Source organism: Bidens hawaiensis, unplaced genomic scaffold (assembly GCF_021521415.1).
Source record: "Bidens hawaiensis isolate Kalapana, Puna unplaced genomic scaffold, B.hawaiensis_p1.1 tig00028587_1, whole genome shotgun sequence".
Classification (NCBI taxonomy): domain Eukaryota; kingdom Viridiplantae; phylum Streptophyta; class Magnoliopsida; order Asterales; family Asteraceae; genus Bidens; species Bidens hawaiensis.
This window is the reverse complement of record NW_027494685.1, coordinates 116,100-134,175: the sequence shown is the minus strand read 5'-3', so window position 1 is coordinate 134,175 and position 18,076 is coordinate 116,100. Positions and strand designations below refer to the sequence as shown.

The 18,076-nt window shown below is 34.1% G+C and overlaps 1 protein-coding gene across 1 annotated transcript; it reads right to left on the bottom strand.

Annotated features, from left to right (window-relative positions):
* Positions 1 to 12,284: 12,284 nt before the first annotated feature.
* LOC143577435 (alpha carbonic anhydrase 1, chloroplastic-like) lies at positions 12,285 to 14,114 on the bottom strand. Its single transcript, XM_077061268.1, has 3 exons — positions 13,197 to 14,114; positions 12,633 to 12,862; positions 12,285 to 12,413 (listed from the first exon to the last, which is right to left on the bottom strand). The coding sequence occupies exons 1-3, from the start codon at positions 13,264 to 13,266 to the stop codon at positions 12,285 to 12,287; spliced, it is 429 nt and encodes a 142-aa protein (XP_076917383.1). The 5' UTR covers positions 13,267 to 14,114.
* Between the last annotated feature and the right edge of the window lie 3,962 nt (positions 14,115 to 18,076).

The following is an 18,076-nucleotide window of genomic DNA, read 5'->3' as shown; positions in this document are numbered from 1 at the left end:
GCAATTGTTTAGTGAAATCACTATACATATATACTATGGTTTAGGAAGGAAAATATGTAATTAATTTTTTGGGTTGGGCGTATACGTAGTTGATGTACAATGGTGTTAGTAAATATCCCAAACAAACAACATCCGGGTCTTGAATGTTATTGTATGTTTTATGGACAACTGGACACTTGTATTACTCAATGAATTGTTTTTCGTATTTGGAGGTTTTGACTTATAACACGGTTTTTAATCTACTATAAACCACAGTCCTCACCTGACTCACCTACACCAGACCACGACCACCACCTCACATTTATTTTTACAATTTGACCTCCACCACAACCTTTATCATCCATCCCCACGTTACCATATACACACCAATGTAACCTTTATTCTTAAGGTGGACCTGTCACAATCTTTATATCTTTATTTAGTCCTTTTAACCCTTTTGTTGTCTTCTGAATATGCTGGTAGGCCAAAATCATTAGAGGTTGGCAATCTTCAAGGTATCTATACCATACCATGTTTGACTTTAAATAGGTAACATACAAGCCAGGTAGAAAAACATTTGAAAAATCCTAAACCTTAATTAATTTTCACTCATCTTAAAACAATTTTTTTTAAAATTATTTTGAGTTCATAATTGAAATTTGAAACATTTGAAAAGGCCTACACCCTTGTGTTCACTCATCTTAAAACAATTTATTTTTTTTTAATATCTTTCTTTTATAACTATTTTGAGTTCATAATTTATACTTCAAGGAGTGCTCCAATCACTCCAGTGTCATCTGTAGTGGTAGTGCCAACATTCATGGCTTCATGCATTCCACATTAAGTGGTGGTCCATTTTGGATAAAATATGCCTACCTCTATTGGATATTATGTAAAAACCCAAACACCTAAATATCAGGCATGTACGTTGTCTCATGAATAAGTTGTGGGTTTATTAACATTTGGAAAAATAGTGAAAATTGTTTTTTCACTTTATATGATTATTATAAGTATTATAAATATTTGAAAAATCCTAAACCTTCAGTTGAAATTGGAAATTTATAAAATCAAACTATTAACCCAAACAACTCTATTACATAGCAAAACAAACAAATCAATTTCTACCAAGGGATATTGGTTTTTAATACTTCAAAGTTTCACCCGTGGGATGATAACAATCCCAACTTTCATTTTGCTACATACCACTCTCAACTTTGACCTTATTTGTTTCTGGCACTTCCGAATTTAACGGACCCTAACTCCGTTAGTTTTCTCGCTGACATTACATTTTTAACACACGTGGCATGCTTATGTGGAAATTAAATACCTTTTAAAAGAAACTAATTCTATATATATATATATATACCACCACCTAATTTCCCCACCAGCTTCATCACCAACACCAGCCCTCCACCACCGACAGCCACCGCCACTGCCGGACTCCACCACTGACCGCCTCCACCACATCCGACCTTTTACCTGCTAGTAGGTACACAAATTTCAGATCTTCATTAACCCCACTGAAAAACCAACCTCCCCTCCTTCTTCCTTCACTTATACAGACCAGCAACTAACGGAGCCAGTATAGGTTTCGAGACGGAGGATGATGAGTTCGAGTTGAGTTTTCTTCTGGCAGTTTTCTTTGACGGTTTTGGTCGATTTGAAAGGTTTGGTGGTGGGTTGGATGTTTTCGGTGGTAGTGGATTGCAGTGGCGGATGATTTTTCGATCGATCCTAGTGGTTGTTGAGGTTTGAGTGACACAAAGATGATGTCTAGAAATGATGGAGAATGAGTTAAATGGTGGAACTGAATTATGATATGATGGATTTTCGGGTTAGGGTTTTGAATTTTATTTTTGAATCTTTTTTCATAGATTCAAGAAATCCGGGCTTTCCTAATTGAAAGGCTTTTGTTACTTTTTTAATCAAAATCATTTCCTGATTAAGATGAAAAGATATTCTATCAAGCCATTGGGTAAATGGTCCATATAACTGACAGAAATTGTTTCCTAAGAGTATATCAATACCTGATTCCTGTTGATATATTGTTGGGATGATAAAAGGTTCTCCTGAGAAATAGACAATCAGATTTCTACAGACTTTATCCAACTTAATTGTTTCTTGATTAGCAATTGTTACGTCAATGCTTCTGGGAGTATTTTCCCATAATTCATCTGGTATAACATACTTGCTTGCGAGACATAGACTTGCCCCTGTGTCTATATAACAGTGTAGTGTTATTAATTTATATCCTTTTAGGAAAATTTTTCCTTTGATATAAATTGAGTTAGGGTTAGTTATGTTTGAATATACTAACTCTTTTTCCTTTTGAAGACCAAAACAAAAGTGTAAAATGTCTTCTTTCCAATTGATAATTAGATTTTTATTCATTCTGATTCTTCGGAAGAGAAGTCTTCAGAAGATGAATCACTAATTATTTTTAATGAATATACTTGTCTATATTCTTCAAAAATATCTTCAGAGGGAAAATATCCATCAATTTTTGCTATAGAGATAAGCTTCGCTTTCTCTGGAAATTTTTGTCTATTAGGACATTCGTTAGCATAATGCCCTTCCTCAGAGCATATCCAACATCTACATTTCTTTTTTCCTTGAGGACAAACCTTAGGTTTTTCTTTTGAGAAGTATTTACCAGGAGTAAATTTCTTCTTTTTATTTTTCCAAAATCTTTTCTTTGGTTTGTACCTTTTTTTATATTTCTTTTTGAAATATTTTTTATCTTTTATTTGCTCACAGCCGAAAGATAACTGTGGAATTTCTGCTAATTTCTTGCAACAGTTTTTGTTGAATCTTTTTAGCTGTTTTTGTTTCTTAGAGAAATCACAATATGTAGCAATTTCTTCTTTAACAATTTTAGTAGCAAATTATAAAGCAATCAATGCAGCTACTAAAGGTGATAGCCATAACCTCCCGTGCATGCAGGAATTACTAACCCTCTTAAGAGGCAAAACCATTTTTTCAAGTTTCGATTGCAAAAGTGGTTTCTGGCAGGTACTATTAGATGAAGAATCTCAGTTATTAACTGCATTCACATGCCCAGACGGACATTATCAATGGAAGGTAGTTCCTTTTGGTTTAAAACAAGCTCCCAGCATATTTCAAAGACATATGCAAAACGCTTTAAGAGGATTAGAAGAATATTGCACCGTCTACGTTGACGATATAATAGTTTTCTCAAACTCAGATGAAAAGCATTATTTTCATGTTTTTTCAGTTCTAAAAACAATTGAAAAATATGGGATAATTTTATCTAGAAAGAAAGCTAATCTTTTTAAAACAAAAATAAATTTCTTAGGCTTAGAAATTGACCAAGGGACTCATTGTCCTCAAAAACACATTTTAGAAAATTTGCATAAATTTCCTAATATCTTAGAAGACAAGAAACATCTTCAAAGATTTTTGGGTGTTTTAACTTATGCAGAAAGTTATATCCCAAGGCTTGCAGAGCTTAGAAAACCGTTACAGGTAAAATTAAAGAAAGATTATGTATGGGAATGGAAACAATCCGATACTGATTACATAAAAAAGATAAAGAGAAAATTAACAGATTTTCCAAAACTTTATCTCCCAAAAGAAAAAGATTTTCTTATTATAGAAACGGATGCCTCAAATGATTTTTGGGGAGGAGTTCTAAAGGCTAAAACAGCCGAAAAAGAAGAGATATGCAGATACACTTCGGGAAGCTTTAAACCAGCTGAACGAAATTATCACAGTAATGAAAAAGAATTACTGGCGGTAAAAAATACTATCTCAAAATTTTCCATTTATCTCACTCCTGTAAAATTCCTAGTCAGGACAGATAACAAAAATTTTACTTATTTCCTTAAAACAAAAATTTCTGGAGATAATAAACAAGGACGCCTCGTTAGATGGCAAATGTGGTTCTCAAGATATGCTTTTGATATTGAGCACCTTGAGGGGCCAAAAAATGTCTTGGCTGATTGCCTTACACGTGATTTTCAAAATAATTAAAATCACTATTCACCCGGTTATAAATAAGGACCACACAGGTTTATATTTATCATCTCAAAATTCAATATTTCTTTTAATAAATATTAAGTAAAGAGGGTTCTGGTTTAGAAAAGGTTTTTTAATTCTCTCATGGATGAATTAAAGGCATTACGCCTTAAAGAAAAATTCTTGATCATTGAGCTTAAGGCCATTCAAGAAAAAATAGCTTTATATGACGAAAGTCTAAAAGCAACAACTGTTAATTCAGAACAGGAATCCGAAAGGATACAATCTGAATCTATTCCCTTACAAACGGCTAAGGGTAAAGAACACTCAAGTCCGTTAACTCCTGTTGCTTTGGAAAAAAGCAAAAATAAGGTAAATGAAGAACCACAATCTTCATCTAGTCCAGCAGCAAACGGCTCTGGTAAAGACACAACAAATCCGTTGATGGCTGACAGTTTGCCAAAAACTGAAAAGGTCTCTCTTAGACCAAGTTATTCAGAGATGGCTAACAAACCAGAAAAAGATACTTCTAGATTTTATGTCATTTTTGACGGTGATCACAGAGGCATTTATGAAGACTGGTCTCTAGTCTCCAAATACACCTCGGGAAATCCACACCCGTTTAAAAAATACAAAACTCTGTATCAAGCTCAACAAGAAGCTACACGATTTTCTGCAGAGTTCGGCAAAAAAGAAATTCCGTTAAAGGTACTAACTTTTCCTGAACCTTTAAAACCCAGGAAAAAAGAAAAAATTATAGAGTTCAGAGAAGCTCCCACAAATCTTTCAAAAATGACACGTTTTGAAGAAAAAGAAGAAAAAGATATCATATCTTTGGATGAATTCAGGACAATATGGTCTAAAGCAAGGTCTCTTAGTCAAAACGATTTTGAGTCCGAACATATCTACACTGAAGACAAGGCCACCAAAAGCCTAATTGTTTTTTGTCCAGGCTCTAGCCCAGAACTTGTTTCTCTAGCATTTTCAGCTGGATTAATCAAGTTTATTTATCCTGCGTCTAATTTACTAGAAATCAGTTTATTAACAGAAGGAATGAAGAAAGCAATTAAAAACTTTCAAAAGAAAATCGCAGCAGCAAAAGATGCAAATATCTTTGTCAAATGCACATCCACTCTCCCTGATTGGTATCAAGGAAGTACTTTTCCCGCCTACCATCACCTAGAAATTGGCCTAGCCAAAACAAGAACTGTCAATCCTTCAAAAATTATGAATGATGATGAAGACATTGAAAACTGGAGTTCAATCAGAACAGAAAGATTCATTAGGATCTTTCATAATCTTGATAAAATCAAGAGAGGAAGCTTTAATAAAGTAAATTATTGCAGCAGTAATTGCATTATTACAAGCTATAGCGCAACGCCTCTTCCACAAACCGAACGGACAGCTATCAATAATTTCACACAACAAATTATTGAGAACAAAGTGGAGGTCAGCCCCACCACTAAAGAAAAACTTTGCCAAAAGTTAAAAGAAATTATTGAAGACCACCAATGCACATGGTGCAAAGCAAAAAGCAGTTCTTCCACTGAAGAAGGAATCTACTTTTCAGAAGAAGACACCAGAGAACTGGACCCAACACATGGGTATATAGACTAAAAACGTCATCAATGACGATAGAAGAAGGCCATTTTGGTCATTTGTAAAAATCTGCTTCTCCTATATAAAGAAGTATGATTTAGGTTTAAGGGCATCAACACTAGCCCCTTTTCTTTTACTTGTAATTCTCAAATCGCACCCCCACCCCCAACACACATGCACACGCACACAAAGCCCCCAGTGGACAGCCTTACTGGCTTGTGACCTACCCCACTACAACTAACCTTTGACCATTTGTAATGGGTTAACACCCACATCCATCTCAACATGTGGCAACGCCTCACATACCATTATTTTGATTACGGATTTTTATTTTGATTACGGAAATAGTTATTATTTTGATTACGGAAAGAGTTATTTTTTAAAGGTAAGGAGAAACATATATAGAATCACTTGAAGTATAATAACAGCAGAAATAAATTTATACCTTACAATCTGTAATCAGTCTATCTTGTTCTTGTAAATTCTGAACTTCTGTAAGTGACCAATCCAACAACACCATGATTTCCCTAACGCCCTCCTGGCTAAACGGTACTTCCCTTGGCGGCTACATAGGATTCCAGGTTTTACAGAGTGCAAATTTATTATGAAGAAGATAAAGGATTAAGATTTAAAGGATATTTTTATTTCATAACTGTTTTTCCCGAAGGAAAAACTTCTTGATATCTACATCGTTTCTCCTCTAGGGAGATTTTACTCACACATGCTAAGAGAGAATTACAAGTAAAAGAAAAGGGGCTAGTGTTGATATATTGTTGGGATGATAAAAGGTTCTCCTGAGAAATAGACAATCAGATTTCTACAGACTTTATCCAACTTAATTGTTTCTTGATTAGCAATTGTTACGTCAATGCTTCTGGGAGTATTTTCCCATAATTCATCTGGTATAACATACTTGCTTGCGAGACATAGACTTGCCCCTGTGTCTATATAACAGTGTAGTGTTATTAATTTATATCCTTTTAGGAAAATTTTTCCTTTGATATAAATTGAGTTAGGGTTAGTTATGTTTGAATATACTAACTCTTTTTCCTTTTGAAGACCAAAACAAAAGTGTAAAATGTCTTCTTTCCAATTGATAATTAGATTTTTATTCATTCTGATTCTTCGGAAGAGAAGTCTTCAGAAGATGAATCACTAATTATTTTTAATGAATATACTTGTCTATATTCTTCAAAAATATCTTCAGAGGGAAAATATCCATCAATTTTTGCTATAGAGATAAGCTTCGCTTTCTCTGGAAATTTTTGTCTATTAGGACATTCGTTAGCATAATGCCCTTCCTCAGAGCATATCCAACATCTACATTTCTTTTTTCCTTGAGGACAAACCTTAGGTTTTTCTTTTGAGAAGTATTTACCAGGAGTAAATTTCTTCTTTTTATTTTTCCAAAATCTTTTCTTTTACTTGTAATTCTCTCTTAGCATGTGTGAGTAAAATCTCCCTAGAGGAGAAACGATGTAGATATCAAGAAGTTTTTCCTTCGGGAAAAACAGTTATGAAATAAAAATATCCTTTAAATCTTAATCCTTTATCTTCTTCATAATAAATTTGCACTCTGTAAAACCTGGAATCCTATGTAGCCGCCAAGGGAAGTACCGTTTAGCAAACCCTAGAGAATGCATTGTTAAACCGTTTTTTTCTTTATTCCATCTTTCTTTGGCTTTTTCACCAACGATTGGAATTTTCATTAAGTAAACTTCAACCCAAGAGTGATATTCTCCTGTGCTTAATTTATATAAATTTGTTTCGAACAAACAGGTGAATTCGTCTAAAAGACAGATGTCACATAACTGTGCTCTTGTTAAGTTTTGTCTTGCTTTTTCAAGCAATTTCTGGTTTTCTAGATCTTTATTAGAAAAAAAATCAAGGCCTAAAAACATAGTGTATAAGGCGTTAATAATTTGTTCAAAAAGATCAATACCATCTAAATCCTCATTCCAGGAGGTTCCTTTGATAAAATCTTGTATTATTCCCGCGGACTTATGCTCTATTAATAATAACAAGGTTTTAGCATTGGAGAATTCTTCTTCATTAGACTGAATTATCAGGCTAATTTCTGTATTCCATTTATCTATTACCTCTTTCCTTTTTTCGAGGTCAAAGATACAGTCAATTTTTATAGTGTCAATGGCAGTAGAACTTCCATTGTTAGCACTAGGTATTCCCTTATGATAAGGCATAGAGAACTCAGTTTTCGCTTTTTTATGGCGTGTTCTACCATAACTAGTACTAGCTTGATGCATTCTAGTACTTTGTCTTGGAATTTCATCTTCTTCTGAAGAATCTTCTTCTTCTGTTTTAGGCTCCGGAATAGCCAAAACTGTTTCTTTCGAGAAATATTTTTCGTTTAAATTTTTATCTTCTAAAAATTTTTTCTCGCATTCATCTTCGCTTAAAGACAAAAGTTGAACGAGTTCATTAATTTGATCCACCGGGAGGGTATCTAATTTTTCATCAAAGACTTGTTCTAATTTTTGCGTAATAGAACTCATTTTGATTTAAGCTATGGAAATGATGATTTCTTTTTCCTTAAGAACTTGTAAATGGTTCTTAATATTATGTAAGGCTGAAAATTCTTTAGCGAGATTATTAAGCCTTTCTTGAGGATCCATATTGATGTCGTTTATCAAGTAATGAATTTTTATTACCTTTAAAAAATAACTCTTTCCGTAATCAAAATAATAACTATTTCCGTAATCAAAATAAAAATCCGTAATCAACACTAGCCCCTTTTCTTTTACTTGTAATTCTCTCTTAGCATGTGTGAGTAAAATCTCCCTAGAGGAGAAACGATGTAGATATCAAGAAGTTTTTCCTTCGGGAAAAACAGTTATGAAATAAAAATATCCTTTAAATCTTAATCCTTTATCTTCTTCATAATAAATTTGCACTCTGTAAAACCTGGAATCCTATGTACTCACACATGCTAAGAGAGAATTACAAGTAAAAGAAAAGGGGCTAGTGTTGATTTTACTCACACATGGTGAGTAAAATCTCCCTAGAGGAGAAACGATGTAGATATACTCTTAGGAAACAATTTCTGTCAGTTATATGGACCATTTACCCAATGGCTTGATAGAATATCTTTTCATCTTAATCAGGAAATGATTTTGATTAAAAAAGTAACAAAAGCCTTTCAATTAGGAAACAATTTCTGTCAGTTATATGGACCATTTACTCACACATGGTGAGTAAAATCTCCCTAGAGGAGAAACGATGTAGATATACTCTTAGGAAACAATTTCTGTCAGTTATATGGACCATTTACCCAATGGCTTGATAAAATATCTTTTCATCTTAATCAGGAAATGATTTTGATTAAAAAAGTAACAAAAGCCTTTCAATTAGGAAAGCCCGGATTTCTTGAATCTATGAAAAAAGATTCAAAAATAAAACAAATACCAGGTACTAATATAACTCAGGAAGTTATAAAACCTGAAGAAAAATATTTTCTAGAAATAAGAAAGTATCAAAAAATTGAAGATATACTTGAGAAAGTATGCTCAGAAAATCCTATAGATCCAGAAAAATCCAAAAAATGAATGAAGGCGTCAATAGAGTTAATTGATCCAAAAACTATAATCAGGGTAAAACCTATGAAATATAGTCCCCAGGATAGGGAAGAATTTAAAACCTATGAAATATAGTCCCCAGTAGGTACACAAATTTCAGATCTTCATTAACCCCACTGAAAAACCAACCTCCCCTCCTTCTTCCTTCACTTATACAGACCAGCAACTAACGGAGCCAGTATAGGTTTCGAGACGGAGGATGATGAGTTCGAGTTGAGTTTTCTTCTGGCAGTTTTCTTTGACGGTTTTGGTCGATTTGAAAGGTTTGGTGGTGGGTTGGATGTTTTCGGTGGTAGTGGATTGCAGTGGCGGATGATTTTTCGATCGATCCTAGTGGTTGTTGAGGTTTGAGTGACACAAAGATGATGTCTAGAAATGATGGAGAATGAGTTAAATGGTGGAACTGAATTATGATATGATGGATTTTCGGGTTAGGGTTTTGAATTTTGAAATTGGGGATTTGAAATCATAAGCATAACCTATGTGTGAAGATGTTTTAAAAAACTACAATCTTATGGCCTATTTATTTGATAACCTAAAATTAGGGAATGAAGAAGAACGAGAAGGTGGTTGGTGGTGGTTGTAGGTGGATGTTGAGGATAGGGGATGAAGAAGAAGGGTGAGGTGGGACCCACTTATGTTATTCATCTTCTTATTATTATTATTTAAGGGTGGTGAAATGAAATTAGGATTTTTTTTAAGGGTGTATTTTCCACATAAGCATGCCAACTCACTCATAAAACGTCCACATTAGCATTTCCACTAACAACGTTAGTCTTCTGTTAACGAGGGAGTGACAAAAATAAATACGGTGAAAGTTGGAAGTGATGGGTAAAATTGAAAGTTGAGAGTGATATCAACCAACGAGTGAAAGTTTGAAGTATTAAAAACCAATATCCCTTCTACTAGTTATACTTACAAAAAAAACTCATTAGTTGTATACAGGGGCGGACCCACATAGGTTCGATCGGGGTCCCGGGACACCGATGTTTTTTAAAAATTACTTAGAGACGGTATATTAAATTTTGTAAGGACCCCATAAAAATTAATACTTGGAACCCATACTATTAAGATTGAACTGGTATAGTGGAAAGTCTCTTGTTTTACTTGTGAGAGGTTGTAGGTTCAAGCCCCACCATACTCCTTTTTTGTTGTTTTTTTAATATCCTAGTCTTAGTTATTCAGTTAGGGTATTTGTGCTTTTTGTTAGTTTCTCTCATATAGTCATTATCACCATGCAACATATATAATGTTAACATGGATTTTGCATATTCTTTTATTATTTACCTTGTGTATGTATATTATAATTAATCATTTATTTGTGTTAGAGTTATTTTTTCATGTTTTGGTCAATTATGTAAGACCATATATATAGATTACGTTCATATTTTTCGGGTATGAATTAAAAGTGTATGTTTCATCTAGTTTGTAATTTAGATTCTTTCTACTTACTCGTTTCCAATGACACCATAGTTCTGTGTTTTATTATGTTCCTCGCCTCGACCCGACCCGAATAACGACCGACCTGAAAAATTTTGTAAACCGAAAAAATTGGGACCCCATTGACAAAAAATCCTGTGTCCGCCACCGGTTGTATATCACTTTCTATTAACATCAAATTATAATTTTTAATTTTAAATGAAATAATCATCTTGGCAAACAGAGGGTAATGAGGCTGGTATGAATGGGCCCGCAACCACATGCCTCAACGGTGCATATCTAGTGATCTATGTGTTCTTTGGTTCATTTTTTTAAAGACTAATATTAAAAAAAACGAAAAGAACCACTTACAAGATACAAGTGGACCGAAACAAAAGAGAAGGAAAATACAACAAAATTAAGCGACCACTTACATGCAAAATAACCAATTAAATAGGGAAATTAACGAAGTTGAACCGACATTCAACATCATATTTCCCACTCGAAACTTGTTCTTTTGCTCGTTTGATACTTGAGATTGAGATTGAGATTGAGAGAACCCATGGAGTGACGAGATGGGACCCACACAAGTACAACACAAAAATAAGTGCTTTTTAGTGATGGTGGAGGCCGATGTAAACGAACGTGAGGAGACATGGATGGAGGTGAGTATCCGAAGCTGGTGGACTGATGGAGGTGAACTTCAATAGGTGGTGGGAAAGACATATAAGTATAGAGGCTTATCTTATCAAATATGAAATGAGAAATGAAGCATAGTGTGTAAACCCAGATACATGAAGGCCATAAATGGAATACCATGTCTTGTAAAGGTGAAAAGACTATGCATCCCCTCGACTTAACTCTGTTAAACGGTTATGTTAGCCCGAGGGACTCAATTTTTCGTGTTTTGAAACATCAGGGATGCAAATGTACCATTTTGACTTTCAGGGGTACATTTTATAACCACAGGGGAACAAATAGGAAAAATCTTTTTAAATTAAAAAAAAGGCTATAACAATTGTTTTTATTTCAACTTAACATAAGATATTAATATTCAAATTTGTGTCACGATTAATGTGCACAAGCTATTCTGTTAAAAACTTGTGCATACATAACTTTTATCAAGAGTGGTTAATCTCATTGTCATCATATAACTCTATATGTCTTCCATACAGTGGTTGGACTGGTCTTGAGTTACGCTTGTCTTCCACAAGCAATGGTGCCTCTAACTCGTCTACTTGAGCTCGCGAAATTGACCGTACCTACAATTTTCATTAAACACAAATGACAACTATTAAAACAAAATCTAGAGAGGTTAGGTTATAACAATGATATAATGATGTATCATGATCATCATACCTTGCCAAGAATGTTCCAAATCACACCTTCAGTGCATGGGGGTGTCGAAAATGATCCCACATATCGGTAATACTTTCGTGAGTGTTTCCTGATTTCCTTGGTGGTGATGGTTCCGATAGGAATTTGGGCTTGTTTGTTACTATGAGTCATTTTCCTCAATTGAGCCAGTTTGGATTGGATCTATTTATTGTAACAAATTAAATATCTATTGCTAAATTTAGTATCTATTGATTGTATTTATTACGTCTTTGATCATACCACGAATGGTGTGTATGCGTTGGTTTTGGGCTTAAATGAACAAAAAAATAAATTTGGTTTTAAGTTTTTCAAAACTATTTGGTTTTTGCCATTTGCTACCTAATATAGAAGAAAGACATACTGAAGACCATTGAGGCGATGCTCAGAAGGTGAATGCCAATGCATTTGAACAAGACTATAATTTTTACCATTTATTCTCAACATTCCCGCATTTCCATTATAAGTAATCTGCACTAGTTTTACCAATAATGATCTTGATCAAAATGAAAGGTTCAAAAGTCAAAGTCAAATAAAAAAATAAAGTCAAAATTGGTAGAAAGATTTACATGGTCCAACATTGAGCAAGATCAAGTTAAACATTAAAGGTTCCAAAAGTTAAAATCGAGGGTCAAACTTAAATGAACAAAATAAAAACTGATTAAATAAACGACATGAGCGAATACAAACCTGAACATTGTAGAGATTGTCTACAAGAGTAGCATTGACAACAATATTATATTCGATGTCTAACGGCTTTAGGTTTCGAGCATGATCACATTTTGACTTCACTATGTTGACCGGAGACTGATGTTTTCCTTTAGAGCAGTTCGAGTATGTTGGGCTTAGATTCCCCCATTTTGATGGGTCAGATGGGCCCAAGTAAGTGAATTGTGGTGGTGGAGGTGCTTCCCCATTCACTATTTTCCACAATTTAGTTAAAAATCAATCACTATTCACAAACCAAACATCAAAAACAATAAAAACAAAAACATGTTTTGAAACTAAAATCACCACTTAATAATAATGGTTATAATCCGATTTTATGTACTAATTATGTTTTAGATTTTGCAAGTAACGTGTAAACAAATATATAGGACTATTTTCGAACGATGTTAGCAGTCACTTATTCTACGTAACAACTTCAAATTCCAACACGAGTTAAAACATTGTAAAAACAGATAGCTTCATGTAATAGTAAATTAGTAGTAGAAGTAGACACATATATGATATATGGAGATAAAGAGATCATACCGATATTAGCGCATGCACCAAGGAAGAAGATCATTGCCATGGTGAAGAGGAAACTAGCTTGAGTAGCCATGGATGAATATAGAAAGATTCTTGCATATGGCTTATGAAGATGATGATTGATGAATGAATAGGTTTAATATAAAGGACTTATTTTGTCACCTGCATATGACATGTTTATATTCTTGTCTATATATAGACAGAGTATGCTTTTGGAGGATAGCCTAAAGTATGTGACCTTTTGAATATTTTTTTTTATAAAATAGTAATAATTCTGTAAGTGGTGCATCTCTTTTGTCACAGGTTGGGGTTATTAAACAATAAATATTCTATAGTAAAATAACTAAAAATAATGTATTTTGGTGCTTGTAAGCTGTAACTTATCCCAAAAATTTCTTAGCCATCCAACATGGGTGCTAGAACCTCACCAATAATATTTGAACTTATACAGTCCCCTACCATATATAATGCCTATCATGAATCCAATAAACCCCATGCACAATATGTAGATTCCTTTTAGTGGTTCAAATTTTGGTTTATAGCCTATAGATTTCTTGATTTTAGTTATATTGTCATCCTAATTGTTTATACATGCATCTTGAAATATATAAGATAAAGGTTTTGAATGTTATTGTCGACCGGTTTTATGGAAAATTGGACACTTATACTTTTCTTTTAAATATGACCATAATTAATTGATTTTTGTAATCGGATGTTTTGACTTTTAACATTATTTTTAATCTTCTACAATCGTTACAAACAACGGTCATCACCTCCACCGAACCACCACCACACATTAATTATAACAATTTGACTACCACAGCCTTAATTCATCATTCCCACAATACCATATATGTATTCTTTGAAAACAACCGCTATCGAGACTTTTGAGTAAGGATCGATTATGACTCAAAACACGTTTAATTGGCATAGATGATTTATATAACCTTCTAAACATAATAGAATTCTTATTTGAATCAAACTAGAAGAAAAACTAATTTAAAAAACCGTAAGGTATGTAAGTAGGACAAATAACCCCGTACCTACACGAGTGATTACTCGAATATTCTTAAAGGTGGCATATAATGATCAGTTTCTTTATTTAGTTCTTTAACCCTTTTGTTGTCTTCCGAATATGCTGGTATAGAGTGATCACGTTCAGCCAATTGGTGCTTGGTGGGCCAAAATAATTAGAGGTAGGCAATCTTCAAGGTATCTATTCCATGTTTGACTTCAAATGGGTAACAAACAGCCAACTAGCCAAGTATTGAAACATTTGAAAAATCCTAAAGCCTAATGTTCACTCATCTTAAAACAGCTTTATTTTTATTTTTTAAATATCTTTCTTTCAAAAGTTGATTATTTCTACTTTAATGAAGGAGTGGTAGCTCCAATCACTCCAGTGTCATCTGTAGTGGTAGTGCCACCTATCACCATTCATGCAGTGGTGGTCCATTTTGGATAAAATATGCCAACTTTGCTTAAAATTACCTTAAAACCAAAACCACCTAAATATCAGACATGTATGTTGTCTCATAAATGATTGTGGGTTTATCTAACAGTTGGGAAAAATAGTAATTCATCATCATCATCATCATCATCATCATCATCATCATCATCGTACTCAGTATATCCCACCAATAGCAAAGCTATAGTAGGGTCTGAGGAGGGTAAGATGTAGACAGCCTTACCTCTACCCCATCAGGATAGAGAGGCTGCTTCCAGTGAGACCCCCGGCTCGATAGTAGTTTTGCATCAAGCCTTGGACATAAGGCACATAGCACTCAATCATCGGGACACCGGCTGATCGGTGCATGCCCTTGTCTTTCGGCTATCAACGCCACTACATGATGCCTGATTAACCGTCCGTCACTTTTAACGTTATTTTCACGAGATTAGTAAAATAACGTCAAAATTAGTGCAATTTCACTTTTGCCCACCCGAGGGTTCACACATATATACATCATATGTGCGCACCGCAAGTAATTACTATTATTAATATTTACTATTATTAATATAGTAATTACTATTATTAATATTTAGTGAAAATGGGCTTTTCGCTTATGGCTGCTAGTTTTGAACACAAATAATTAATTATATGCGGTTATTATTAATAATATAAATATTATTTAATAGGTTTGTGTTCTATATAATGAGAGTTTCATAACGAACTAAAATATGTAAACAATTGGAGCAAAGATGAATTATATATCGATGCTCAAAGTTTTGTGTTGAAAACATGCAAAGATGGGAAAATGAAAAGAAACTTGTCCCACATAGGTTTGTGGAACTTTGAAAGTGATTTATATATGAGAATTCAATAGAAACTAATGTGATAAGCATCATGCCGTGCACCTGACGTGGACTGATATCGAGCAGTAGGAGGCTCCTACTCCGTAGTTGCTACGACGTTTCTTTTCTTTTATTGTCAGGGGTTACTACCAATGGCTCAAAATTACAACTAAGCAAGGTTATAAGTTTCAATCAAAACAGTAACCCAGATAAACTACCTTTGAGGTGCTACTATCTTCCTTGACAGTACAAAATGCAATGATACGGTAGTTGTCCCTTGGGAGACAAATGACTTCTCTATAGGGAAACTCTCAAATTCCAATATGTTTTAAATGATTCGTGTTAAAAAGGAATCCTCAACCAACATTTTCCTTCTCTTCTTATTATTTCATCTTGTTACATTTGTAACCATTAGTATATTATAAATTATTTAAAATGCATGATTCACGTACGTTAGTTATAAACTGTCTCCATGCGTTAACCAAGAGGTTAGGGTATGTATTAGACTTTTAAGAGAATAACTTTACTAGTGATAATGTCCTATAGAGGGCCAAGGCATACGCACTAGATAGCTCTTATGATTTTAGCTTCATAAGCTCTATGATACAACCTTTTTAGGTCTTTTTTGACATAAAAAGTTGAGTTGTCAACGATACGAGGAAAAAATGTAAACTTCTATGTGAAAATGTCCTAAGGAATAGTACATTTCAATGTTTATTGGTTCTGATTAGCATACGTTGGTCAGCGAGGAGAACTCATGATGAGAAATAGTTTAACTATATATCAAGTCACACACTTCATGACATTAGTTAAAAAAAAGCTTCCTTATGCTATCCATGTGAGAAAATAGCTAGGATTTTGAGGACTCAACGTTATAGTCATATATTTAGTTGGTTGGATGCCTATTTTTTTTATAATTGAAAATGACCAAAGTATCTATTTAATGAGTCAAAGTAAACAAAATGCTAATTGACCAGTTTTTCTCATAATGTTCACCCTCAATCTTGTCGACCCATTCACTTTTTAGTCATTAGCCTACGAGATTTTCAACTAACAAGATTTTGAGATTTTTTATTATAAGTGGCAGAATCTGGTTGATTAAAAACTTCGTCAAGGAATGATTAAAAGCCATCAATTCAACGATATTTAGGAGTGGAAACGGACATTTTGATTATATTCCTTTTTTTTAATTGGTATGTATGTCTTGTACATGAAAATTAATGGTCCAGATTCCAAGCTTCAATTTGTGAGTACTAGTCGTACCATCTAGAATCCAAGCTTCATTTGTGAATACTATTCTTCCATGCATGTCCATTCTATTATGCCCATTTAATTTCAAACTTAAATATCCCACTTCATGTCTACTCTCAATCACATCATCATCTCGTTGGTCTTTCGTCATCCCGGACATCATCACTTGATTCAGTCCTCATCATTAGTTCATTACTTGTTAGATTTGATTGTCTTGATCTCTTCCTTGTTTTTGATAGGGCCCTTGGACTCAAATCCTCAATGAGGATGTCTAATTGTCACTTAAGACTTAAGATGATTGTTTAATCCCTAAGTGGACTATAAATTGAACCCATAAGCCCAACTTTAAGCCCAATAACCAAGTAAGCCCTCAGATCCCTAAGTGGACCTCAAATCTCGACAAAAGCAAGTTGTCAGTCACCCCGGCGAGTAGAGGTGTATAAATCGGGTTTTTCAAATACCCAGGTTCGGGTATGAAACCGGGTTCGGGTATGACTGGTTATTGGAAAATCGGGTATTGGCAAAACCCGGGTCGGGTTCGGGTCTAGGTGTTATCTCTAAAAACCATACCCTATGTATCAGGTTAGGATCGGGTATATAATCGAGTATTCAAAAGCGGGTATTTGAATACCCTATTTCCGGGTATTGAAAAAAACCCGATTTTCAGGTTTTTTCTGGCTTTTTTTCCGGGTATTCTTAAGATATATATTGGATTTTTTATGGGTTACACCTTTTAGGATTATTTTTCCGGGTAATATCGGGTATAGATCAGGTATTTGAAAAACCCGGTTCCGGGTATTTGTAAAACCCGATTCGGGTTTTCGGGTATTACCGGGTACAAATCGGGTTTGGTTCCGGGTCCAGGTTTTGGTACTGAAATGCATACCCTATTCGTACCCTACTGGTAGGATCGGGTATTAAAACCCGGGTATTTTTATCAGGTTCGATTCCGGATTCAGGTTTTTTGTGCACCTCTACCAGTGAGTGCTTAAATGTATTCACTTCACTTTTTCATAGCACTTCAAATCCAATTAAACAAATTCACCCCCTGCATTCTATACTATATAAAATGTAGTACAAAATTGAAAGTGGATATACGACGACAAAAGTCACTTTTGTCGTCGTATATCCACTTTCAATTTTGTACTACATTTTATATAGTATAGAATGCAGGGAGTGATTTTGCATTGGATTTAAAGCGCTATAAAAAAGTGAATTGAATACATTAGGCACTCACCGGGCTGAATTACAACTTGCTTTTGTTGAGATTTGAGGTCCACTTAGGGATCTGAGGGCTTAAATGGATATTGGGCTTATGGGTTCAATTTATAAATCCATTT

Excerpts from the sequence above, each read along its gene's own strand:
- LOC143577435 (XM_077061268.1), bottom strand. The coding sequence starts at position 13,266 with ATGGCTACTCAAGCTAGTTTCCTCTTCACCATGGCAATGATCTTCTTC. Across the intron at positions 12,863-13,196 it reads TGGTGCATGCGCTAATATCG|TGAATGGGGAAGCACCTCCA; the intron begins GTATGATCTCTT and ends TGTGGAAAATAG. Across the intron at positions 12,414-12,632 it reads ACAATCTCTACAATGTTCAG|ATTACTTATAATGGAAATGC; the intron begins GTTTGTATTCGC and ends AAACTAGTGCAG.